At 46.1% G+C, this 27,377-nt stretch overlaps 1 protein-coding gene across 2 annotated transcripts in view; it reads right to left on the bottom strand.

Moving 5' to 3' along the window:
• Positions 1 to 15,224, bottom strand: part of ADGRD1 (adhesion G protein-coupled receptor D1) — an 85,569-nt gene extending 70,345 nt beyond the window's left edge. Inside the window, exons 1-9 of one of the 2 annotated variants that reach the window (XM_079322974.1) lie at positions 14,932 to 15,224; positions 14,801 to 14,837; positions 11,702 to 11,785; positions 9,059 to 9,154; positions 7,490 to 7,612; positions 6,656 to 6,835; positions 5,168 to 5,440; positions 1,499 to 1,563; positions 723 to 878 (exon numbers count right to left, since the gene is read on the bottom strand). In XM_079322974.1, the coding sequence (XP_079179100.1) occupies positions 723 to 878; positions 1,499 to 1,563; positions 5,168 to 5,440; positions 6,656 to 6,835; positions 7,490 to 7,612; positions 9,059 to 9,154; positions 11,702 to 11,785; positions 14,801 to 14,837; positions 14,932 to 15,000 (1,083 nt within the window). In that variant the 5' untranslated portion in view covers positions 15,001 to 15,224. The remainder of the gene's footprint in view (positions 1 to 722; positions 879 to 1,498; positions 1,564 to 5,167; positions 5,441 to 6,655; positions 6,836 to 7,489; positions 7,613 to 9,058; positions 9,155 to 11,701; positions 11,786 to 14,800; positions 14,838 to 14,931) is intronic. The other variant, XM_079322975.1, reaches the window with a different exon arrangement.
• Between the last annotated feature and the right edge of the window lie 12,153 nt (positions 15,225 to 27,377).

Genomic DNA, 27,377 nt, shown 5'->3' with positions numbered 1-27,377 from the left:
CTGCTGTTCTGTTCTCAGCTCCATCATTCCATAGCCTGTTCTGTTCTCAGCTCCATCATTCCCCTGTTCTGTTCTCAGCTCCATCATTCCCCTGTTCTGTTCTCAGCTCCATCATTCCTCTGCTGTTCTGTTCTCAGCTCCATCACTCCCCTGCTGTTCTGTTCTCAGCTCCATCATTCCACAGCGTGTTTGTTCTCAGCTCCATCATTCCTCTGCTGTTCTGTTCTCAGCTCCATCACTCCCCTGCTGTTCTGTTCTCAGCTCCATCATTCCATAGCCTGTTCTGTTCTCAGCTCCATCATTCCTCTGTTGTTCTGTTCTCAGCTCCATCATTCCCCTGCTGTTCTCAGCTCACACTGATGAAAACCTTCAGGCTTTTCCCCTCTGGGTTGCCCTGAATACAATCAATTCCTTGAACCCATTTCAGTGGGGCAGTGACTCCACCTCTCCCCTGGGAGCTGCTCCAGTGCCTGACAGCCCTTTCAGGGAAGAGCTTTTCCAAAATCCAACCCAAATCTCCCCTGGCACCACTTGAGCTCTTTCTTCTTCTCCTTGTTATTTGGGAGAGGAGATCCAGACCCTCAATGTCCCCCTTGGTAAACGGGTCCAAAGGCATAAAGTGGTATTTTTAAGGACTAGTGGGACACTTCAGCTGAACTCCTGCCCCCTAAAGCAGCCAGTGCATTTTCAGGGGTTGCAGAGAGCAGGAGCTGTGCACTCACCTCAGCCAGGCTCTGGGCAGTGTGCTCAGACAGGGATTTGTTGGGCAGGCTCAGGGACACGTTCTGCAGGTGCCCCAGCAGGGAACTGGGGGCCTGGGAGCTCCTCCAGTCCTGGCTCAGGGCGCTGATGATGGGCTGGTAGGCGTTGGTGGGGAGCTGCAGCAGAGACAGGACCCAGCACAGAACACCCCAAATTATCCCCTACAGCCACCAGGAGAGACAGGACCCAGCACAGAACACCCCAAACTATCCCCATGGCCACCAGGAGAGACAGGACCCAGCACAGAACACCCCAAATTATCCCCATGGCCACCAGCAGAGACAGGACCCAGCACAGAACACCCCAAATTATCCCCATGGCCACCAGCAGAGACAGGACCCAGCACAGAACACCCCAAATTATCCCCATGGCCACCAGCAGAGACAGGACCCAGCACAGAACACCCCAAACTATCCCCATGGCCACCAGCACTTGGGAACCCAAGAGGGGAAAAGGAAAAGTTATCAAAATGGTTTTTAGCCTCCTATATTTTCAAAGTTAGTAGTAATATTTCAGAAGTTGCTACTTTTTTTGCTTTTAAATAAATTAAATATTTTCTTTAACAATGAATTTCCTTTGTGTTCCCATCTTCCCACAGCAGCTGTAAGTTCTGCCTGTCCATATGCAAATAATTTCTAACTGAGGTGTGAAGATGAGAGCACTAAGGCAGGGAGGAGGGGCTGCACTGGTTCCAGCACATTCTGCACTGTGGGAAGAGCTCTGAGCACTGTCCTACCACGGGGTTTGGAGTGGTTGTCACCAGGGACCATGGCAGTGGTGAAGAGAGCAGAACTTGCACACCTGGGGAGACACAAACACCAGCGAGAGTGTTAACAAATCCGGATGCTTTATATCAGACACATCATTCCATACATACACATTCCCTCCTCAGGCTGAACCAGCTCTAACTGAAAGCATCAGATTTGCTGCTCTGTGAATTTTATTTATTTGCAGTACTCTAGCCACACAGCCTTGTTTAAAAAAAAATTAATTTTCTGATTCTCTCATCAGTTTTATTCCATCATCTTATTACAGATGGGCATTGCAGTAGTTGAGGTCTTACATACTTAAATCTTTGTTTGCAAACAGCAAATTTCAAGTGTCAGATCTCAATAAAAAGGTCAATGTACAGTTACAACACTGACTCCCCTCCAGCTTTTCCCCAACAAGAATTTACAGAATTTACATAAATTCTTTAGGTATGGGGTTTTTTAATCAGAGATAAATAATGATCAATGGGCAGTTCTGACAATTCCATGGAAGATCTTGTTTTATTTCTGTGTGTGAGACAAACTGGGACTGGAATGTTGGGGCACTGCAGAAATGAGTTCCAGTCTCAGCTCCCATCTCAAACCTCTGCATTGTCCAAGTGCCAAATAAAACCACACCCACAAAGGCAGCTCCAGAAAGGCTTTTCCACATCAGAAAATCTGATTTTATTTAAATATCTAAACCCATTTAGAGGCAGAGGAAACACTCCCACTGCTTGCAGCAGGACTGAGCAGCCCTCAGGGTGGAAATGGCCCCTGCAGTGCCACTGAGCAAGCAGAAATGACAAAGAATAAACTTCATCCTGGAGAGCTTCCAGTTGCTCCATTTTAAAAATATTGATTCCTTTCTGTGCAAAGCAATTTATTAGTCATTTGTGATAGAGAAATAAATTTTTCTTCTGATCTACATCTCACCAAGAGTTATTATTTGCCAGCAGCACAGAATTTCAGTGCAACCCAACACTGCCTGCATGGACAGGAGCCATTTCTCTCACAGATCCCAAAGGAACATTCATTCAATTAAAAACCAAGGTGTCCCATTCTCTTATGTCAAGCACATTACCCTGCTCCAACCCTGCTAGAAATCCTCCAAAATCAATAAATGGATACAATAACCTTTCTTTGCTGTGTTGATTACTATTGGAATACTCATTGCTTCCTCTGAGAATATTCTCATTTCATACATTAACTGGGAAATTTTGTACAATCTGATTAGTCTATTATTTTGATGAGAAGAGCCAAAAATTAATTTGCCACATTTCTCAAGTGCTCCAAAACACCTGATCACACTAAATGTTGGCTTGGAATTCTTCTGACTAATTAAAATACATATTTATCTGGCATCCCTTTACATTTGAATTTCTGAGCCCCTGGAAAATACCCATCCAGCTTCACTTTTAATTCAGAGGCTATACATTTATTTTTCATTGATATTTCTGGTATTTCTCACAGCATTCTGGTATTCCATGACACTCCCAGGGAATGCGAGTTTAGGAACACACCCACCAGCACAGCAGGGAATGCTGTTCAAGTTGCACTAAACTCACAGGAGCTTGTGGCTTTCACATCCCAAGGGATTAATCAAGGACTTTGCCATGCAGCCCCCTAAAATCAGCAGGGATTAAAGGTGGGGTGCAGGCAAAATCCTGCACGACCATAAAACCCTGGGCTGCAGCAGAACTGGGGAGGCCAGCAGGGTGCCAGAAGGGATGACACTGGTGTCCTGCAGGACAGGATGGACTGGGCAGTTTGGGACCTGCTGCTCTTGGGTGCAGCAGCAGAACATTCTTGTGGAGCTGCATTAATCACAGAGTGTGACTAATGGCAGCCCTGAGCTGGGCACTGTTATAGTAACCCTCCACTGTTGTTGAAGATACAGCCAAATACAAAAGCACTTCTTCCACCATGACCAGAGCATTATAAAACTTTAAAGATTTTAAAGTAATTTCCTGTATCAAATGACTACCAAATGAGTACTCTTCCAATCACTAGTTTTGACAACTTTCATAAGGAATTTTTTTTTCAATAAAAAGTAAGCAAAACTCCTTCAATTTTTTTAGGGCAAATGAAACAGAAAACTTCATTATGTATGGAGGGGTTTCTGTTTCAGTGACTTCAATTCTACATAGACTAGCATGTACTTTGATTTTTTATTAAAAAAAACATATTTAATTGGTATAATCAAACCTGGAAATGCAAACAGACTTTCTCATTTCCAGGCAGGCACCAGAAATCCTGACAGTCACCCACAGCCGCAGTGAAGTACAGCCACACCCGTGGGCACTCAGGGCTGTGACAGTGACAGTGTTACTGACAGTGACAGTGACAGTCACCCATAGCCGCAGTGAAGTACAGCCGCACCCACAGGTGTGCAGAGCTGTGACAGTGACAGTGAGGTGACAGTGTCAGTGACAGTGACACTCACCCACAGCCGCAGTGAAGTACAGCCGCACCTCGCGGGCGCTCAGCGCTGTGTCAGTCGCAGTGTGGCTGTGTCAGTAGCAGTGTGGCTGTGTCAGTCGCAGTGCGGCTGTGTCAGTAGCAGTGTGGCTGTGTCAGTCGCAGTGTGGCTGTGTCAGTCGCAGTGTGGCTGTGTCAGTAGCAGTGTGGCTGTGTCAGTAGCAGTGTGGCTGTGTCAGTGACAGTGACACTCACCCACAGCCGCAGTGAAGTACAGCCGCACCTCGCGGGCGCTCAGCGCTGTGTCAGTAGCAGTGTGGCTGTGTCAGTAGCAGTGTGGCTGTGTCAGTCGCAGTGACACTCACCCACAGCCGCAGTGAAGTACAGCCGCACCTCGCGGGCGCTCAGCGCTGTGTCAGTCGCAGTGTGGCTGTGTCAGTCGCAGTGTGGCTGTGTCAGTCGCAGTGTGGCTGTGTCAGTCGCAGTGTGGCTGTGTCAGTGACAGTGACACTCACTCACAGCCGCAGTGAAGTACAGCCGCACCTCGCGGGCGCTCAGCGCTGTGTGGCTGTGTCAGTAGCAGTGTGGCTGTGTCAGTCGCAGTGTGGCTGTGTCAGTAGCAGTGTGGCTGTGTCAGTAGCAGTGTGGCTGTGTCAGTCGCTGTGTGGCTGTGTCAGTGGCTGTGTCAGTGACAGTGACACTCACCCACAGCCGCAGTGAAGTACAGCCGCACCTCGCGGGCGCTCAGCGCTGTGTCAGTCGCAGTGTGGCTGTGTCAGTCGCAGTGTGGCTGTGTCAGTAGCAGTGTGGCTGTGTCAATAGCAGTGTGGCTGTGTCAGTAGCAGTGTGGCTGTGTCAGTCGCAGTGACACTCACCCACAGCCGCAGTGAAGTACAGCCGCACCTCGCGGGCGCTCAGCGCTGTGTGGCTGTGTCAGTAGCAGTGTGGCTGTGTCAGTCGCAGTGTGGCTGTGTCAGTAGCAGTGTGGCTGTGTCAGTAGCAGTGTGGCTGTGTCAGTCGCTGTGTGGCTGTGTCAGTGGCTGTGTCAGTGACAGTGACACTCACCCACAGCCGCAGTGAAGTACAGCCGCACCTCGCGGGCGCTCAGCGCTGTGTCAGTCGCAGTGTGGCTGTGTCAGTCGCAGTGTGGCTGTGTCAGTAGCAGTGTGGCTGTGTCAATAGCAGTGTGGCTGTGTCAGTAGCAGTGTGGCTGTGTCAGTCGCAGTGACACTCACCCACAGCCGCAGTGAAGTACAGCCGCACCTCGCGGGCGCTCAGTGCTCGCTCCCAGATGATGAACTCGTCGAAGGCGCCGCTGGCTCCGCGCGGCCCCGCCCCGCCCGCTCCTGCCAGCAGGGTGTCGCTGCCGGTGTCGCTGCCGGTGTCGCTGTCGCCGTAGTCGTGGAACACCCTGCCCGCCGGGTCCGTGCTGCTCAGGCTGCCGTTCACATACACCTTGAGCCCCTCCCGCGGCTGCCAGGTGAACAGGACGTGGGTCCAGTAGGGACCTGGGGACAGACACAGCCGGTGGCATCAGGCACAGCCCTGCTGAGGGACAGGACAGGACAGGACAGGGCAGGGCAGGGCACAGCCCTGCTGCAGGACAGGACAGGATAGGACAGGACAGGGCAGGACAGGGCACAGCCCTGCTGCAGGACAGGACAGGATAGGACAGGGCAGGGCTCTGCTGCAGGACAGGACAGGGCAGGGCACAGCCCTGCTGCAGGACAGGACAGGATAGGACAGGACAGGGCAGGACAGGGCAGGGCTCTGCTGCAGGACAGGGCAGGACAGGGCACAGCCCTGCTGCAGGACAGGACAGGACAGGACAGGGCAGGGCTCTGCTGCAGGACAGGACAGGACAGGACAGGGCAGGACAGGACAGGACAGGGCAGGACAGGACAGGACAGGGCAGGGCTCTGCTGCAGGACACTGCAGGGGGCTGGGTTGAGTTTTGGGGTGCTGCTGCTGTGCCCATTCATCTCTCCCCCTGGGGAGCCCCTGCCTTGCCCCCTTGCAGGTGCCCCTCAGCTGAACCTGTCCCACTGCAGCTCCATAAATTCCACCTGCTGAGATTTGAGGTCTCCTCACAGCAAGAGCAGCACAGACACTGCAAGAGCTGGAGAACAGGCAAATAAACCACTCAAAAGTTCTCACAGACTCCTTGAAATGCTTGAGAGGCAGAAAACACAATATTCATTTTCACTTGGACTGGATAATCCACAAACGGGTGAATTATTCCTGCCATTTGCTGCTTTTCTCTTAAAATAAGATTTCTAAACTGATTCATTAAAGTTTATGAACTGCTACCAGGAGTCCTATTTTAACAACATATAGGTAGTGAAATGAGGCCAAGAAAATATTTATTGAACGCCATTTGCATTACTAGAAGACCAGAATTTGTTGCAGTCAGTAGATATTAGTGCTCCCCAGCAACACAGTTTAGACAGAAGCAGTGAGATATGTGACAGACCAAAATGTTTGTTAATGCTATGGCTGGGCATAGAAAACTGACACCCAACAGAAAACAGAATCATGAAAGCACCAGACAGCAGCTGGAGAGTGACCAAATAAAGCCTTAGAAGAGAGAGCAGCACAGATGCAGCTGTTTTTATAAACCCACTTCTCTTTCCTAAAGTTGTGCTCTCCTCACTACCTCTGCCTGCAGGAATAAAGCCAAATGTAACAAAGAAATTGGTTTTTTAAATATATATAAACTTCACCTGGTGGACTGAAGCTTGCTTTCCACTTCATCATTGCATTCCCACGGGTGAAAAATTCCACGGATCCTTCACCTTCGTTTGAGCAGATTTTGAAACCACTGGAAATGACTCGTCCACCAGAGGCAGGGAGAAGCTTGGCCTGCTGGTCTTGGGTCTTCCAGAAAAAGGAAAATGTTACTCCTGAGGAGAGCAAGGGAGAGGAGACTTAATGAAAACAAAAGAGTGCAATTAAAAATTTCCAATGTGTAGAATACAGAGAGGGGGATGCTTTGGGGACAGATCATCTTCTGGCACAAACCAGGAGAGCATTTCTAAAATCAACAATGCTGCAGCAGCTCAAAGCCAATAAGCAGCCCTGAGCACAGCCAGGAACAGCAGTGACCACTGTGCCTGAGCAGCTTCTCAGTGAAATCAAAGTTCCTGATCTCCAGGAGACTCCTGCACTGAGTTTGGTGTGATTGAACCAGATTGAACAGGGACCCTTCCTGCAGCACACCCTGCTAACACTGGGGCTTGCTGAGTGTTTTTGGGGTGTTGTCACCCTTCTGCCACAGCAGCTCCTGAGAGCAAGGGGTGAAATCAGGGCATGGCTGTACACAAGCCACAGACACCATCCTGAGCTCCCACCCACACAGGAATAAAAGAACTGTCCCAAAAATACAGCACAGTCCTGCAGTGCACACTGATTAACTGCCCACAAATAACCCTGGTCAGCTCGCAGCAAATGTCACTGTTACCCTGTAAAATTTCACTCCCGAGAACAAAGAAAGAATGCTTACTGAATAACATAATTTGGCAGCAAAAGAAAAGTCGATTAATTAGTGAATTTCTCACCTTCAGGTCCACAAGCCTCAGGGCTGCTAATGCAAGAATTTCGATAGCTCCCAAAGAAGAGAAAGGTGACTCCTTTCTTCTCAGTGACATAAATCCCTTTGTTCACCATCCCTTCCACAATATCTAAAGCAAAGGCAAAACCCAGTTTAACACTCACAGGAAGGAAAACGTCCTGAAACATGATTTTAACAGACTGCTGTAGCTCAGATGTTTGTCTTGTTCCAGCTGAATGCTTTTGGTACTTTTCATGTTTGTTTCTCCTCTTTGTTTAATTCTGGTTTGCTCAGTTTCTTTGTTTCCATTTGTCTGTGGTTTGTTGTATTTTTGAAGACCACAGGGACACCTCTTTCATTTCCAGTTTGTAAATATTACACTCACACCCTCTCAGCTCTGTGGTTAACTAAGACTGACAGGATCCATACACCCAATAATGATAATTTTAAAGTAATCTGAGTAAACTTCAGGTTTCCCAGAGTTTTGAATGGCAGACACTTCCTACAGGGTTCCTACTGTTAGGCTGAGCTGGTAAAGAAATCCTTTAAACAGCTAAAATCCAGAACTTGGTTTTAGAACTCTTTGTAATTTCTGACAAAGTTGAGAGGAGCTGCTCTGGGGGACTCCAGCAGTGAGAAGACATTTTCCATTTCTGCATGAATGCAGTGAATGCAAGTTCCAATGTTCTCCCAGCTCATCCCAAATCGTTATTTAAATATCAGTTTCAGGTATCCTCCCCTCCCTCTGAGGAAAAATCCATCAGGTCTTGCCTCTAACTGACAGACAAATTTAGTTTCTTGTAAGAGTGCGAGTGTGCACCAGGCAGTAAATCAAGTTTCTAAGTTCTTCTCAAGGCACCTGAATTACAAATTCACCTTTCCAGGAAAGTTCCATGAGGTGACACATTCCAGCCCTTCCTCTGCCATTGGTGCCACCCTCTCCAGTGCTGACACTGAACACATTTTATTATGTGAGCACAGTGCAGATGGTCTGTAAGGCAGATAAGAGAGGACTGAGAGGAACTGGGGTCATTGGAAGTTCATCATTAATGGAGTTCATTTGCCAGCACACTTCCACTGTTAGAGAGTAAAAGAACAGTGGGTTTAGTATTCCAGTATAAAATTCTTACTCTCTGAGCAGCCAAGTGATAGTTTTATCATTCCCATCCTTCTTAGGCCAGGTTTTGTGAGAGTTTGATGTGAGTTAAAACCTGAGGTAAAGGTTTGTGTTTGAATTGCACCCAGACAGCACAAATGCAATTACTGCAATTAAGAGACTGGAAGCTGCTGTAGCTGTAACTGGTTCTGCCAGGCTTCTGCCTCTGAGTTTCATTTTCTGTCTTTCCTTTGACCCCCTACTGTGTGATGGTAAAAAAAATAATAAATATAGATAATATAAATAAATATAGTAAATAAATAGATAGAAAAATTTGCTTCTCATTAATAATAATAATAATAATAATAACAATAACAACTTATACCACATGAGCTCTTGAACCAAAACTCAGAGTTAACTCTGAACACAAGAGCCATCCACACCTGAGAAACGCAGAACAAAAAAACCAGTAAATCTCACCTACAGTTGCAGAGAAGTTAGAGTAGGCAGAGTCATTGGTATTTACAAAGGTAGAGTTATGGGAAGGAAGCACAGTGAAGTTGTGGATTCTTAGAGCTGGGTGGAACAACAAAAGAAAATAAGCAAATAAGCAAAACAATGAATAAACACAATCAGTAATGAACTGGCCAGTTCATATCTCTCAGCACAGCAGAAATCAGAATTGTTGATGTTAAATTTACCCCTGGGCTTCCCCTGCACAGGGAAATGCAGAGAATGTTTTATTCACAGTTACTGAGAGGAATAACCTGTAAAAACTCCAGCTGCAGCCCCAAGTTTTGGAGGCTGGAGTGGCTGAGGGAGCTGGGGCTGCTCAGCCTGCAGAGCTCAGAGCTTTGATCCAACACAAAACTCTCAGCTGCAGGTGCAAGATGTGCCAGGCTCTCCTAATCTGTACCCAAAAACACACCAGAGCAATGGGCACAAATCAAAATATGAGAAACTCCATCCAAATATAAGAAAACTCCAACATTTTATGTCTAATAATAAAGTTTTATTCTCTTTTATTTTTTTTTTCTGATTTTGAAAATTTAGCAGTATCTTGCACACTGTAATTGTTTATCCTGGGCAGGCAAATAAAGCCTGATGAAAAGCCCATGAAAGGAGATGGAGAGACATTGATTTGGGATTTAGACCAAGTGAACTCGCAGAACAAAAAGCCAAATGCTCTTAGGAAAATAAAAACACACCAAAAAACCTCCAGCTAAAAATGTTTGGAAAACAAGGGGTGAGATGAAAGGCCTGGGCATGGCCACTCTCCTTTTATTTGCTGTATTTTGAAGTGATTGTTTCCCTTCAATTGCCTCCAGTGCTGAGATTTCCAAAACATTAATTTGCTGCCAACTCTCCCCACAGCAATGCTTTGAGATATAAACCTGGCCTCACACACCAACAAATGAAATGACTCCAACAAATAAAATGGATTAACGTGACAGACAGATTATGATTCAAGAGGAGAAACATGGAATGAAAATAATTGCATGATTTGATGGGTGGAAAACAAGAAAGATTCTGCAATAAGCAGAAGAGTTATGCAATCAGAATGGAACCACAACCAAGCAAATTGTCACCTGGAGTGGATCACAACAATAAAGAACACTCTTCTTGTATATCAAAGTGAAATATCAGATACACAAAACCGCTGCTGGAGGCAGCTGAAATAATATCTGTCTGATAAAGTACAAAATAAACTACTGAGAGGAATTTGAGCATCCAGTGCAGCCCTGGAGAGAGAATTCTGCATTGTTAGAGCTGCACTGCAGAGACCTCGGGCTACTGACAACCCCTGCAAACTGTTGTAAGACAAAATCCACCCAATTTTCCCAGCAGAGTCCTGCAGGTGGCTCATTTGAAAATGTCTTTAACACCATGCCACAACAGGAGTCAGAAGAGATTGCTCCTGTGGCCAGTCCCTGTCCTGAAAGTGAAGGTGTGCAGGATCAGGAACTGCATCTGCTCTGCTCCCTCCCTGCCAAGATACTAAAAATATTTCTGAATTTTGAAATCAAATTAAACAATATTTGAAAAACAATCTGACATCAGCTGTCCTTTTCCAAGAGCTGTATTTTATATATATCATTTTCATGCACTTTCAGAACAAGTTTGTTGTAAGTTGACTGCCAGAAGAGTGCTGGATACAGAGAACACTCCTTCTGAAACCACGTGAAGTCCAGGGTCAGAAAATTGCTTTAACACACTTTTAGAGAACTTATGTGGCAACTTTGGTAAGCCAAATTATTATTCTACTGAAGTCAGTAAGAATGCTGCCATCAGCTCCTAATAGAAGATATTTCTGCTCAGGCAATTTCATTCCTGTCAGAAATTTTGTGGAAAGAGAGGTCAAAGTTCAGGCTTAAAATACTTGAACACCTCTACCCTCTAATAAAGGGATTTAGGTATTTATAGCTCTTTTCCCCACTTAGGAGCAGAGATGGATATTGCCATTTTTGGCACCCAGGTTGGGGAACACTGGGAATGGTCATTGCTCTGGGATCCCACTGGGATGGGATCCCACTGGGATTGTCATTGCTCTGGGATTGTCATTGCTCTGGGATGGGATCCCTCTGGGATTGTCATCCCCTCTGGGACCCTGGCAAACCACTGAAGCCTTTGCCTCAGCAGCTCTCTCCTGATTCTGCCCAGCTGGAGAAAGAATTGGATGACATGAACTGTGCTGCAGCCCTGCTCTGGAGGAAACCCCAAAAGCAGATCCAAGTGAGTGAGAGGCACCAGGGGAGCTCCCCCTTTTCCTCCTGCAACGCTCACAGTGCAGGAGGAGCCTGGACATTTCACTCCAGAGCAGGAGGATGAGCAGACAGAGACTGTTCTCTGCTGGGAGAGGTCTCTGAGTGCTGTGCATGCCCCAAACCCACCAGCAATGGCACTGCCACCACCCCCGGGCCATAAACCTTCTCCCTTTGTGACCTCTGCAATGCACAGACAGCCCATTAAACCTTGGAGAGCAGTCCATAAAAATCAGCTCACAAACACAACATCATCTGGGCACTGCAGCCCTGCAGAGACATTAACTGGGAACAATCTCAGCCCTGAGGCACAGAAATTAACCCTTTCCTGCCCCCCTGCCCTCCAGTGCACTGAGCCCACCTCCGTTGGTGTCCCGGAACTCGTGGATCCCATCCACATCTTCCAGGGGCCAGTAATGGGAAGCTGATGCCAGGACTTTGAACCCTTCCAAGAAACACAGGTGAAAAGATTATTTAATAAAAGGCCAACAAGGTATGTAACAAGTCTCCACAGAAAATAACCATAAGAGAGGTCAAAAGGTTAAATAAACTGAAATATTTTATGTAAATCAAGTGTGGCACACAAGCCAGATCACAAATCAGAGCAGCAGAGTAGATTAAAGCTGTACCACTGATTAACCACGGCAGAAAAGCTGCTTCTAAACCCCAACTGATTTTCATTTTAATTGCACTTAAAATGTGCAACAATCTCTGACTAAATCTCTGCTCGAGTATCTGCAGCATTCACTGCAGGAACAGCTGAGGAGTCATCCCAGAGCAATTTCCAGATTTTTCAAGAGTAATTTCCAGCTGTTTCTGAGATTTCCAGCCATTTCCAGATGTTTGAGCTGTCCAGCTCGTGGAGGACAGCCCAAAGCACTGGGATGGGAACCCGAGGGGATGCTCAGCCTGTGCAGCAAATCCTCTGCTCCTGCTCCCCCAGGCTCCCCAGGAGTTTGGTTTTCTGACAGAAACTTCCAGAACATGGAGCAGCAGATGGAGGAGCTCCCACCTCCCCATCCAGCCCTTCTCCTCCACCCCAGACCCAGAACAACCCTCTGGGGCTGATGGCAATATTTTGTTTTCCTGCAGGCTGAGCAAGGCAAACAGCTGCAGGTTTCCAGGGGCATCTGAGCCTGCACAGCCTGAGCAAATTCTGGGCTCACCTGAGCTTCATCAGGAGCAGGCTGCTCAAAACAACCACGTTTTCCGTGGAGATAACAATTCTATTTTAAGGGCAGAGCATTAATAGTGTAGAAAAACATGACTTGTAATTTCTTACTATCTTGCTAGCTGCAAGGAACCCTTTATTTTCAAAGCAATTAATTTAATCAGATGTGATGAAATAAATGTGGTGTGCCCTAGAGCTCAGGAAGTTTGGGCAGGCTGACACAGACACTGAAGTTTTCCTTGCATGAACCATCACAGAAATCATCCTGCTGCTCTAAATTACTGTTCTGGGGAGAGGAGGGGACAGCACACAGGGCAAGGGGACAAAGAGCAGGATTTGTGTCCCACCCGGCCTCTGCTTCTCTGCTCTGCAATCATTTCTGTTCCCAAGCAATCTTCAGGAGACTGAGGTGTGAAGCTGACAGAGGAAGGTTTGTTAAACCCCATTTCAACAGGCAAACACCACAAAATCTCCCCACACCTCATGTGCAAATGACCCCAAGGCAGGATCAGTGTCCTCTGTCTTCTGCAGCTCATCCCACACCTCTCCTCACTTCTGACGCCACACAGTTCTCCTGTTTGATATTTCTGTGTCATTTTAATGTCCTGGATGCACACCAGATTCTTGTGTCATGGGTATGAAGGTGCAAAACCCTTATTAAGTGCCTACTGCCCACCCTGGAGAGCCCTTTGATGCCTCCATCCCTTGGTACAGATTCTGAGTGGGACATAGATGAGATCCTAAGATTTTTTTTTTTTTATTTTGAAAACTTTGCAAACTTGACAAAGTTGCTGAACTTCACAACAAGCAACTGCAGATCTGAGGAAACAGAACTCCAAGTCCTGTGCCTGGGGAGGATACGAGAACTGCTCAGACTTGCTTCCAAAGTCAACTATACCAGAGATATCTAACAAATGATTCATAATTGAATTCATTAATTCAGGATCTATTCTTAGCCCACCTAACTAAATGTTTGCCGTTGTCATAGAGGTTTTCCCTCAAGGAGGGACCAGACACCAACAGATAAAATTGGACTGCCTCATGGAGATGGGAATGGAGTGGAAATGGGAATGAGGTGGAAATGGGGCCTGTGGCTCCCCATCCCCTCTGAGTGCCTGGCAGGCAGAGGGCACAGAGGGGAGTGACCCACAACCAGCACACACAACACACCTGGAGACTGCAGGCACCCCAAACCCAGTTTAGACCCCAGACACCAGATGCTTCTTGTCCTGAATGCAAAATCCTCTCCCCAGGCAAGGACCCTGCTCAGGGCAGAGCCCCAGGGCTTGTGGCAGCATCCCTGGCAGTGACAGGGATCCCAGAAACAACAAACAACAAAACCAACACAAACCCAGACAGGGATCCCCACAATCCCAGACTGGGATCCCCACAAACCCAGACTGGGATCCCCAACACAATCCCAGACTGGGATCCCCACAAACCCAGACTGGGATCCCCCCACAATCCCAGACAAGGATCTCCACAAACTCAAACCCAGCCCTGGGGAGTTCCCCCCTTATGGCAGGAGGGGTTCCCCTTCTGTTCCATCACCACAAGCCTGGGACTCTCATTTTCAGGAAACAGGACTCTTTCTCCTGGTTCTGAGCAAAGGTGGGACAAAAGCAATTAGGCTGAAGCTCCTTTAACAGCCGTGGCCTTTCCCCATGGCTCCGTTTTACACCTACACATAATTATAACCACACCTAACTGATTACTTGCGGTTAAAACAGATGCACAAAGCAATACACGGAGTGGTGAAGCAGTAAAACTGTCCTTGTACACCACCATGAGGTTAAACTATTGACACAAACAGAAGAATTCTGCAGTTACACACACAAACCCTTACGAGCTCTGAGGGTTTTTACATTGGAAACAGATGAGAAATCCCTGATCTGCTCCGGGAGTGAGTGAAACCCAGGTGAGAAGGCTGCGAGGGGGGCAGGACTGTGCAGAGTGGAAATCACTGAACTGAAAGTGCCAAACATCGGGGGGAAGAAAAGAGTCTGTGCAGAGATTTGACAAGAGTTACACTCGAGGAAAGTGAGCACAAACAAGTGCGTGTAGGACTTTTCCAACACCAAACACAACTCATTTGCCTCCAGAACACTAAGTTTACAGTGCCTGGGACACTGATAATTTGGATTATTACATCTCTAGTACAGAGCTCACAATGCATTCAAACTCAGCTTCTTTGGGGCTACTTAGGGAATAAAAAAAACACAAACTGCAAAAAAAAGCAAATGAATATTTAAGCACATTGTCATAAAATGCAAACAGAGCACTCCTTACCTGGGTGTTTGGGTAGCTGGGAGTAGTTTCCGTACACCTGCACACAAAACATCACAGAGTGAGACACGGTGAGGAAAACCTGCTAAGGGGAGTGCAGCACACCCCAGCACCGGCTGGACTCAGAATATTACCTGGTATTTTTGCTGAAACAAAACCAGCAAAGAACAATGGCAACAGAGCAGAGATAACACCCTCTCCATGGTCTGTTTAAGGTTAAAAGTGCAGTTGAAATCAAATTTCAATCATAAGTTCTCCTTTGCAACTCCGGGTACTAAAAAGGGCATTTTCCATGCAGGTTCAGAAAGTCCATTCCTTCAGGGACGGCGGAACATCCTCCCAGAGCCTCCAAGCAGAATTCCCTTGCTCCACCCTTCGATATCTTCATTTAACTCCGAATAAGTGACCACGAGCGGAGGAAATTCCCGGGAATGCGCCCGAGCCCCGCGGGAAGAGCCCGAACCCTCCTGCCGCAGGACGGGCCGATCCCGAAGTGCCCGAAGTGCCCGAAGTTCCCAAAGTTCCCGAAGTTCCCGAAGTTCCCGAAGTTCCCAATTCGCTGCCGCGGCTTCGCTGCGCTCCGCAGCGGAGCCTGAGCGGCGGGGAAAGGGCTGAACCGGGCTGGGCTGAGCTGAACCAGAGCCGAACCGAGCCGAACCGGGCTGAACCGAGCCCAGCCGGGATGAACCGGGCTGAGCAGAGCCGGGATGAACCGGGCTGAATTGAGCTTAGCTGAGCTGAACCGAGCTGATCCGAGTTTAGCTGAGCTGAACCGAGCTGTACCGAGCTGAGCTGAATCGAGCTGAGCTGAGCCGAGCTGATCCGAGTTTAGCTGAGCTGAGCCGAGCTGAGCTGAGCCGAGCTGATCCGAGTTTAGCTGATCCGAGCCGATCCGAGCCGAAGCAGCCGGCGGTCCCGCCCGTCCCGCTCACGCCCGCGCCCCCAGCCCGGACCCCGCTGCTGCAGAGCTGCTGATGTCACCCTCTGCTGCTGCTGCTCGTCCCAGCCCGGCTCCTTCCTGCCTATTTATAGCCATTGCCTTCTATTGCTAGTTATTTCTGTTCATATTCATTTAATTCCATTTCTATCTATATAGTTATATTCATTAATATTTCGATTTCTATGTATTATCTATATTTCTATCTATTAATATCCATTTACATCTATTTATTTCTATTAATATTCATTTTTTCTATTTACGTCCATTTATATCTATTTATACCATTTGTTTCTATTTACATCCATTTATTTCTATTTATGTCCATTTATTTCTATTTACATCCATTTATATCTATTTATACCATTTGTTTCTATTTACATCCATTTATTTCTATTTATGTTCACTTATTTCTATTTATACCCATTTATTTCTATTTATGTCCATGTATTTCTATTTATACCCATTTATTTCTATTTATACCATTTATTTCTATTAATATCCATTTCTATCTATTAATACCAATTTATTTCTATTATATCCATTTATTTCTGTTTATTTCTATGGGCGAGAGCTGATCACAGCTTTATTAGAAACAGTTTTCCACTTTCCCTTTATGGATATATTCTGTATCTACACTTATCCTATTACCTGTTATAGGGATATTCCACACCCATCCTGTATCTATAACTATCCTATATCTATAACCATCCTATATCTATATCTATACCTATTCTATTCTCTTTCATGGACACATTCTATATCCATGTCCATCCTATACCTATTCCATTCCCCTTTGTGGAGATTTCTTATATTTTTACCCATCCTATACCTCTCCTATTCCCCTTTATGGAGATATTCTGTATCCATACCCATCCTGTACCTCTTCTGAGTTTTGTTTGTAACCCTGATTTGGGACCCATAAAAGAAGAGTTTTGAATTTTTTTTAATTTTTTTAATTTTGAATTTTTGAATTTCAGTTCCTACAAAAATGTAGTGATAACCAGTCTGGCTTTTGCTCATTTCCCTCCAGTTGTTTTGAGACTTCCTCCCTCATTGCTGCTAGCCACAATCTCAATATCCTGAAGGAAGAGGAGGAATTCTATGAATTCTGTGTCATATTGTGACAAAGTAGAGCCATTCTTAGAAACAACAGAGAGCTGCAGCTAAAAATCTGAGAAAAAAACTAAAATGTAAAAAGAGAAAGGCAGGAATTTGAAATATTTGCCAAGAGGGGCCTGTCAGGGGAAAGAATAAGCTTACCAAAACAATTGTGAGAATCCAAGCAAACAAGCTCACTGCCAGGAATTTCTGTGGATACAGCAAATTGCAAGCAGACACTGGAGATGATTTGCAGAGACAAATTCTGAATTTATTCATGTGAAACATGGCCTGAAAAACCACCCTGCTCCCAGCACAGCCTGGGGGAGCAAACTGGGACCACTGGTCCAGGGCTGGGTGGCCAAACCTGCCCAGGGAGGGTTCAGGGGGTGCCCAGGGTGGGACAGGGCCCATTCAGAATCCTTGCAGGTCACTGAGAGTCCTTGCAGGTCACTGAGAGTCCTTGGAGGTCACTGAGAGTCCTTGCAGGTCCCTGAAAGTCCTTGCAGGTCACTGGAGCCCTGGAACAAACCCAGAGTTTCTGTCCCACCTGGCAGAGAAGGGCTGGGCAGGGAAACTCTGCAGTGGGACAGGGAAAGGGGAAAGGAAAAGGGAAACAGTGAGATTTTGTCACTGGCCCCAGGTGAGGGTGGCCCAGCAGGTGACATCACCCTGCTCACCCAGGGGGAGAGCAGAATGAAACAAAACCACAAATGCTGCAGCTGGAGATGCAGCTGGAAACCACAAAAGCTCAGCAGGAGAGGACAGAGAAGCCAAGTGGAACAGCTCAGTAGGCAAACACATCAGCACTGAGTGCTTGGCTGCAGGACACAAACCATCTGTGCTGCAGTTTTCTTCCCTGTTTTCACTGGAGTCACCCAATGAGCACAGGAGAGCTGGGACTGAGTAACTGGGACTGAGAAACTGGGACTAACTGGGACTGAGTAACTGGGACTGAGTAACTGGGACTAACTGGGACTGAGTAACTGGGACTGAGTAACTGAGACTGAGAAACTGGGACTGAGAAACTGGGACTGAGTAACTGGGACTAACTGGGACTGAGTAACTGGGACTGAGTAACTGGGACTAACTGGGACTGAGAAACTGGGACTGAGTAACTGGGACTAACTGGGACTGAGTAACTGGGACTGAGAAACGGACTGAGTAACTGGGACTGAGAAACTGGGACTAACTGGGACTGAGTAACTGGGACTGAGTAACTGGGACTAACTGGGACTGAGTAACTGGGACTGAGTAACTGGGACTGAGTAACTGGGACTAACTGGGACTGAGTAACTGGGACTGAGTAACTGGGACTAACTGGGACTGAGTAACTGGGACTGAGAAACGGACTGAGTAACTGGGACTGAGAAACTGGGACTGAGTAACTGGGACTGAGTAACTGGGACTGAATAACTGGGACTGAGAAACTGGGACTGAGTAACTGGGACTAACTGGGACTGAGTAACTGGGACTGAGAAACTGGGACTGAATAACTGGGACTGAGAAACTGGGACTGAATAACTGGGACTGAATAACTGGGACTGAACTATCCCAGCAACATCTTCAAAAGGCTTTACAGGAATCAAGGGATTTTGTACAACTTCTTTCACATCACAGTCCACTAACACATCAATAAATATTCTGGATTAAAATGACTCTGGTCAAACTGTTTGTCTGCCATTAACAGGCATTGTCAAGAAGTGATTACAGCTGATAAATCAACACACATCCATTTACATTTTACTGGGAAACTTCTGATAAACCAACACACATCCATTTACATTTTACTGGGAAACTTCTGATAAACCAACACACATCCATTTACATTTTACTGGGAAATTTCTGATAAACCAACACACATCCATTTACATTTTCCTGTGAACTTTTCTGGTAATGCACATCCCAGCTAAGTACTGGTAGAAGGGATTTTATTTAACTCACTTACACAAATCACCCCACAGCTGTGCAAACTCATTCATCTGTCCTTTGCTCCAGGGAACTGCTCAGATGTGCATAGGTGCAATTGGGTTAATTTGCACTTTAAAAAATCATTTGCCAGCTGCATCACCTTCAAAGAGACTGGAGAATGTTCCTCCCTCTTCTTCCTTGATGCATTACAATCAAACCATGGCAATGGGCAATATTAATTGGCCAGCTCTAATTAGAAGTTCACTGGAGCTACAACTCTGCAGCCCCTGGTTCCAGAGAAAAGCAGAAATACAAACCTCACTTGAAGCCAGAAGACCTTTGCTTTAGAAAAGCACAAAATTGATTATTTAAAACAATGCCAGGATATCAGTCTGCATTGGGGCAGTGGGGGTGTCAGAAAAGGCTGAGTTGTGCTTCTCCAGCACACAAGGTCTGTTCTGTGGGAAATGTACCTGAACCTGCAAAGGACCTGAACGTGCTGGAAAACCCTCAGAGGCAGCAGGAGCTGAGGATTACAGCTCTCACCTGGACAGCAGCCTCTGAAATACAGCTAAACACCTCAATACACACAGCACCCTAAATACACCCTAAATACACACAGCACCCTGCAGAAACCCTAAATACACCCTAAATACACCCTAAATACACACAGCACCCTGCAGAAACCCTAAATACACCCTAAATACACCCTAAATACACACAGCACCCTGCAGAAACCCTAAATAAACCCTAAATACACACAGCACCCTGCAGAACAGCCTAAATATACCCTAAATACACACAGCACCCTGCAGAAACCCTAAATACACCCTAAATACACCCTAAATACACACAGCACCCTGCAGAACAGCCTAAATATACCCTAAATACACACAGCACCCTGCAGAAACCCTAAATACACCCTAAATATACCCTAAATACACACAGCACCCTGCAGAACAGCCTAAATACACCCTAAATACACCCTAAATACACACAGCACCCTGCAGAGCACCCTGTGAACACCCTTAACACCCTGCAGAACACCCTAAAACACCCTCTGAACACCCCAACACCCTGCAGAACACCCTAAACCCCCTCTGATTTCCCCCAAAACACCCTAACAGAGGCCATCAAAGGCAGCCACTGCACAGCTTCACTCCCCAGGATTAATCAGGTAATTAATCAATTCATTAATCAAGTAATTATCAGGTTTTGGTCAAATTCCTCAGCCAGGACCACACTCATGAGAGCATCCCTTGGAATCTTTGACTGCCAGGGCTGGGAAGGACAAATTGAGCAGTTCAGGCTGAGAAAAAGAAAACAAACACAAATCCTGGAGTGAATTCAACAAGGCTAACGCTATCATGGAAAAATATTTTTCTAATTAAGAATATGAGAAGTTGCTGGTTGATGCCAGAAAACAGAATGCAGCATTTTGGCAATAAAATTTAGGCCTAATCAAATGAAAATACCTTTATTGTGCAACAAATGTAATATAAAGCTGATTTTATATAGATAGATAAATATTCCTTATGAAAACATGAAGACACTGGTGATTCAAAGACCAATTAAGCAGGTAGATAAAACCATGTAATAAATTGTACATTTAAAGTTTCCCTAAATGAGGTCCCAGTTCCTAACTAACAGTTATTGCATGAGCCCTTTTATTCTGTTCATTGGAGGTTTTTTGTATCTTGGTTGTGCTTTGAACATCTTACTCCCTGCACAGAGGAAAACATCAGATTTTTGCAAAGTAGTTTAGGATTTTGTGCTAATCCCAAAGATTTAATTCAATCAAATCTTTGATTATCTGAGCCTTAATGTCAAGCTTAGGTAAAATTGGATAATTGTATAAACAAAATGTTTTACAAATCCTTTTTTATGGGATTAAACCAAATCCTTTTTTGCCAGGAGCCACTGCCTGTAACTGGGCATGTTTTGGGATTGTTCAGGTAGTCAGATCTTCTTAATTACACAAACACTAAAATAATATTTATAATATGGTAATAATCCCTAAAATAACATTTCTAATATTCCATGATGATGATGAATAATCCCTAAACCGTGATAAGGGATTTGTGGCAGCTTTTCCCCTAGGGTTTGCAGGTTTGCCTCTTGCTCCTGGGGGTGAAAGCAGCTGCTGAAGGTTTGAGTGCTGCTCTGAGCTCACCCCAGCAGCAGCAGAAGAGAGGAATTCTCAGCAGAAATTCTCAGACTTTGCACTCTCCATCCCATGGGAACACAGCTCTGCTCTTGTTCTTCCCTCTTAAATCTGATGGCAAAAGCAAGGGGAGGCTGGCACAGGGATCAGAGCTGGCAGAGGCTCCCAAATCTACACCTCATTAAAATCTGGAGTCACCAAATCTCATTAACTGGTTCATAGCAAGCACACTGGTCCCAGCAGAGTTTCAGGTGCTGAGTCCTGGGCAGGACACAAACCCAACTCAGACCCCCTGAGACTCCTGCTGGTCCCATCCTTGCTGTAAATGCTTTCTAATCTGAATAATCACTCACATTTGCCAGCTGCAACACTCATCCACAGATCCCAAAACCACAAGGCACACCCTGGAACCATGGAACTGCCCAAAAACATGTTTTCAAAACAACAAAGGAAAACAAAAAAACAAAAGGTTTGTGTCTGCCACTGTTCTTAATGCACACTGCAGGGAAGTGAACTGGAATGAAACCAACCATTCCAAATGTGATTTGGACTATGAAAATGGATATGATATGGAGATCAGAGAAATCCCCTTTCTTTGTCTAGAGGATTTGTCAATCTCTCAGTGATTTTCATAGGCTCCTTAAAGAAATTCCATTTTCAGATGTCATTGCAGCTAAAGACAATTGATGCAACCTGATCCCTTTGAATTAGTTAGAAATACTGATTTTTCAAGAGATTAAGTGTTTCCCTTCTGGGCTCTGAGTTTTTAGCATGTGCAGGGTCAGCTGGATGAAGAGCAGGAGATGGAAACACCAGGAATGCCCAGCAGATCAATCTGTAGAGTCAATGTGGGAGCAGTTCTGCAGCCAGGCCAGCAGCTGTGGGAATGGCATTACAGAGCCCAGCCTGCCAGATTTGCACTGCCAGGGATGGATGCTCTGTCTTTAATGGTATATTTAGGAGCAGGATTTTGCTCAGATGGAATAAAACCATTAATCCTCTGCTAGCAGAGAACCACAAGGAGCCACCACCCACCCCATGGATGGCAATTAAAATACAATCAAGCCTGGGAAGGTGATTAGCTGAAGCAGAGGGCATTGTTTTCTCCAGAAGTGATATCTGCTGTGTCTTGCTGTTGTGCCAGCCCAGCTCCCAGGTACAGGTCACAGGCCAGGGGCAGCACTCAGAGGGCAAAACTCAGCCCAGCTGAAAGGATCCAAAACTGGAGACAGCAAAATGCTTGTCCTGGGCTGAAAGCCTTTCAAACTGCAGCACAGAATATCCTGTGTGCCCAAATCACATTTATCTCTCACCTGTTATGCTGGATAACCAGCTGCTTTAAGGACAGCAGAGAAACCCCCAGAGCTGCCCTTCAGCCCAGCGCAGGGGGCTGTGAGCTGCAGCACCTTCCTCCCCAAAAACAGTTTACAATGTTTTACAGCAGAACAGCAGCTTGAACACCCAGGACACCAACCCTTCATTAACTCTCACATCCCCTCACTCAGAGCAGCCCACCAATGTCAGGAGAGCAGTGCTGCCTCTGGCTGCTGCAATTCTCACCTCAGCTTGGCTTTGGAACATTCACTGATCAGCACTTAACAAATCCCTTTTTCCCCAGGTGAAGCCAGACTTGGGTGCAATGTCAGTTATCAAAGTGTTGGCTGTCTTCATGTAAAAAGCTCTGATTTCAACAGTTCTTCAACGTGAATTTGATGTATTGAGGGAGAGATGGTGCTGGTGTCTCTGCTTTGCTGTGCTGTCACTATTAGGATGAAGAAATCCACCTGCACTGCTTGGTCTGGGTGGGTTCCACACTTCTGGTGGATTTCACCTGCAAAAACCAATGTAAAAACCAAACCTATGTAAAAACCAAACCAATGTAAAAACCAAACCTATGTAAAAACCAAACCTAGGTAAAAACCAAACCTAGGTAAAAAACCAACCAATGTAAAAAACCAAACCAATGTAAAAACCAAACCCAGGTGAAAACCAAACCTGTGTAAAAATCAAACTTATGTAAAAATCAAATCCATGTCCAAATCCAATCCATGTAAAAATAAAATCCATGTACAAATCCAATCCATGTAAAAATAAAATCCATGTTCAATTCCAATCCATGTAAAAATAAAATCCGTGTTCAATTCCAATCCATGCACAAATCCAATCCATGTTCAATTCCAATCCATGTACAAATAAAATCCATGTACAAATCCAATCCGTGTACAAATCCAATCCATGTTCAAATCCAATCCATGTTCAATTCCAATCCATGTACAAATCCAATCCATGTTCAATTCCAATCCATGTACAAATCCAATCCGTGTACAAATCCAATCCATGTTCAATTCCAATCCATGTACAAATAAAATCCATGTTCAAATCCAATCCATGTTCAATTCCAATCCATGTACAATTCCAATCCATGTTCAATTCCAATCCATGTACAAATCCAATCCATGTTCAAATCCAATCCATGCTCAAATCCAATCCATGTTCAATTCCAATCCATGTTCAATTCCAATCCATGTACAAATCCAATCCATGTTCAAATCCAATCCATGTTCAATTCCGATCCATGTTCAATTCCGATCCATGTACAAATCCAATCCATGTTCAAATCCAATCCATGTTCAATTCCAATCCGTGTACAAATCCAATCCGTGTACAAATCCAATCCATGTTCAATTCCAATCCATGTTCAAATCCAATCCATGTTCAATTCCAATCCATGTTCAATTCCAATCCATGTTCAATTCCAATCCATGTTCAAATCCAATCCATGTACAAATCCAATCCATGTTCAATTCCAATCCATGTTCAAATCCAATCCATGTTCAATTCCAATCCATGTACAAATAAAATCCATATACAAATCCAATCCGTGTACAAATCCAATCCATGTTCAAATCCAATCCATGTTCAATTCCAATCCATGTACAAATCCAATCCATGTTCAAATCCAATCCATGTACAAATCCAATCCATGTTCAATTCCAATCCATGTTCAAATCCAATCCATGTTCAATTCCAATCCATGTACAAATCCGTTTCCAAACGGGACCGAGAGCTTTGGGCGGGCGGCGCCGCCACCGCGTGGCCGGAATAGGAACTGCAGCGGGTCCGGGGCGGGGGCTCGGAACGGGCCCGGAATCACCCCCAAATCGCCCCAAAATCTCCCCAAAATCACCCCAAAATCGGCCCGAAATCACCCCAAAAATTGGCCCGAAATCACCCCAAAATCTCCCCGCCTGCCGCCTCAGCAGCTCTGCAGTCACCCCCGATCCCCAGAATAAAGTTATTTTAAAGCTCCATCCAGTTTCAGCCTGGCAGAATTGCAGCTGATGTGTCCCACAGCTCTCACACAAACTTGGCAGAATTACTCATTTGCTGTAGGCTGAAATAAGTTTTATGCCTAGATCTCAGCTTAGGTGTTCAAATAAAACAAAATATCCGGTACAGGTAAGAAATAAAAATACCAGATCCAGAATCAAAAGACAATGAATAATGCCAACATTTGCAGATTCCCTGTTAATTATGCCTCATCTTTTAATTTATAAATGTAACAAAGCTCTCTAGCTTGAGCTATTTTCCCAAAACCTGCCTAGAGAACCCACTCCCAGACATCTTTCCTTTTTTTTTTTTTTCCCCCTTTTTCTTTTTTTCTTTTTTTATTTTTAATTATGTAATCCATTGAAAAAGTCTGACAGGAAAATTAACCTTTGTATCCTCAGTCTAACCAAAAGCCACAGTGCTCCCCCAGTACCATTTTTAAAGCCATCAAGATGGAAACCAGCCAGCAGCAAGGTACCTCTGGTTTTGTGCAGTGGCAAGGTCATAGAGCAGGAGCTACAGGAATTATTGTCACTGCTGGGAAATCAGACTTCACTGAAAAAACTTCAACACAAGGAGCAATTTATTATTGGCTTGATTTGCTGTCTTTGGCTGAACACGTTGAACAGTCTGAAATGGCTGCAGCAGGAGAGGTCCTGGTGTCTCACAGTAAAATCAGAGACTTTGTCACTCCAGCAATCACAGAGGAAGGACATGGGAGAGTTTTGCCTTAGATGTGCAGATCACCACAGCCCTGTTTATTTGCAGTGGGTCTTCAGCCCTTGCTAATAAAGTGTCCACACAGAAACAGGCAACTCTGAGTAACTCATAACTGCCTCCTAGAAACCTGAAATACATTAATAGTGTTCAATTTTGAATGTTTGTGTTAAATATATTAAAACCATGAGTTTAGAGATAAGCTTGATCCACTAAAGCTTCTGGTAATGTTAATATAAATATGAAATTTTTTTTATAGTGATATTTGGGGAAATCTGTCATCATAGTCTCAACATTTTTCTCCTCATTTAAGTAGAACAACTATGGGAACTTGATTCTTTTCATGACAGAATTCCAGGATCACAGCAAGACAGGCATCAACTATTACTCTCCAAAACAAAATAAAAATCAAGCAACCTATTCCTATACTGAACCCTATAACAAACACTGCAGTGTGGAGGAAATGTCATTCACTCACTGACTCTAACTTCTCTTGGTGAACTAGAAGATGATTAGCCACCAAGCCAATTAGAAGCATTTGCCCTGTACACTCCAATCTGTAACCCAAGGCAGCCCAGGCTGTGCTGGAGCCTTGCAATAAACAGCAAGCCTTGTGTGCCAGCCACCAGCCAAGAAGGATGCTGCTGTTGGGACTCTCAGCAGGAGCAGCGTGCTGCCCAGAGCTGCAGGGACACACCTGCAGCCTCCAGCTCCTGTGCCCACCTGGCCCCGCAGGGACAGGCAGGAGCCACAGCCACTGCTGCAGGGCACCCCGCAGCAGCTTGAGCCAGGGCCAAAGCAGCACACACACACACACTGTCACTGCTGCAGGGCACCCCACAGCAGCTTGAGCCAGGGCCAAAGCAGCACACACACACACACACAGACACACACACACACACACACACACACTGTCACTGCTGCAGGACACCCCGCAGCAGCTGAGCCAGGGCCAAAGCAGCACACACACACACACACACACACACACACTGTCACTGCTGCAGGGCACCCCACAGCAGCTGAGCCAGGGCCAAAGCAGCACACACACACACACACAGACACACACACACACACACACACACACTGTCACTGCTGCAGGGCACCCCACAGCAGCTTGAGCCAGGGCCAAAGCAGCACACACACACACACTGTCACTGCTGCAGGGCACCCCACAGCAGCTTGAGCCAGGGCCAAAGCAGCACACACACACACACACACACACACACTGTCACTGCTGCAGGACACCCCACAGCAGCTGGGCCAGGGCCAAAGCAGCACACACACACACACACACACACACACACTGTCACTGCTGCAGGACACCCCACAGCAGCTGGGCCAGGGCCAAAGCAGCACACACACACACACACACACACACACACACACACACACAGAGTCACTGCTGCAGGACACCCCACAGCAGCTGGGCCAGGGCCAAAGCAGCACACACACACAGAGCCAGGCTGGAAATGAACTGCCCCAGCTGCAAGACATGCTCTCACTGCTGGCCTGAGAGAAGGGCTGACTAAACCCAGGTGAGGGGGGGAGCAGTGCAGGAAAAGAACTGGCTGCAATCTTTGTTTCAGGAAGGGGAGGGCAGACATTGATCTAAGCAGCCTCAGACCAACAGCAGAACAGGAGAAATTCCTGTAGGGAAAAGACAAATCCTGTTGTTCTAACTTGTAGGTGCAAGAGGCAGAGCCTTCACCTTCTGAGCACATGGTTCCCAGTGGTGCAGACAAGCACTACCCAGTGCTCTAAAGAGAAAAATGAAAAGGTTTTCTGTTGGAAGGCTGAGATGCAAGGGCAGCCCAGCAGTCGAGGCCTCTGACTGTCCTGACTGCCAGTGAGCAGCACCTTTCCCTGCCAGCTGCAGCTGCTTGGGGAGCTCAGGGCCTGCCCTCCCTAAAGCTCCCAGCTTTGGGCTGCAACAAGGAGCAGCTCCTGGCCCAGCTCCAGCGACCTGCAACTCAGCTCAGCCTGGTGTGGCAGCACAGAACCTGCAGGCACCTGCACCAAGCAAGAGCAGAGCAGCACTGCAGCCCCTCCTGGCAGTCATGGGGCTTCAGCAAACACTTCTGACAACACAACTCTAATTCTGCTCTTTACTTCACTAGACAGGTTAAGATCTGGTTTTGCCTAAACCCAACCAGTGGAAACTTCCTTAGAACAGTTAGGAGATAAGGAATTTGAACTGAGCACTCTGCACATGCACTTAAACCTACCTGCATTATTTAGAATCACAGATTAACAAGGACTAAACAGAACAAGTGGGTTTCGCTCCCCTCCCAGAATATGCAAGTTGAAGAGATTCCTTCACAGTGGATGGGAATTCCTGTTTCAGAACTGGACTCTGTGGACTTGGGAGATGCACTGCAGATCACACAGCTCCCATTTTTGGAGCCTTGAAGCAGCTTTTC

This window comes from Erithacus rubecula (assembly GCF_903797595.1).
Source record: "Erithacus rubecula genome assembly, chromosome: 19".
Taxonomy (NCBI): Eukaryota; Metazoa; Chordata; class Aves; order Passeriformes; family Muscicapidae; genus Erithacus; species Erithacus rubecula.
This window is presented reverse-complemented; position numbering and strand designations above follow the sequence as displayed.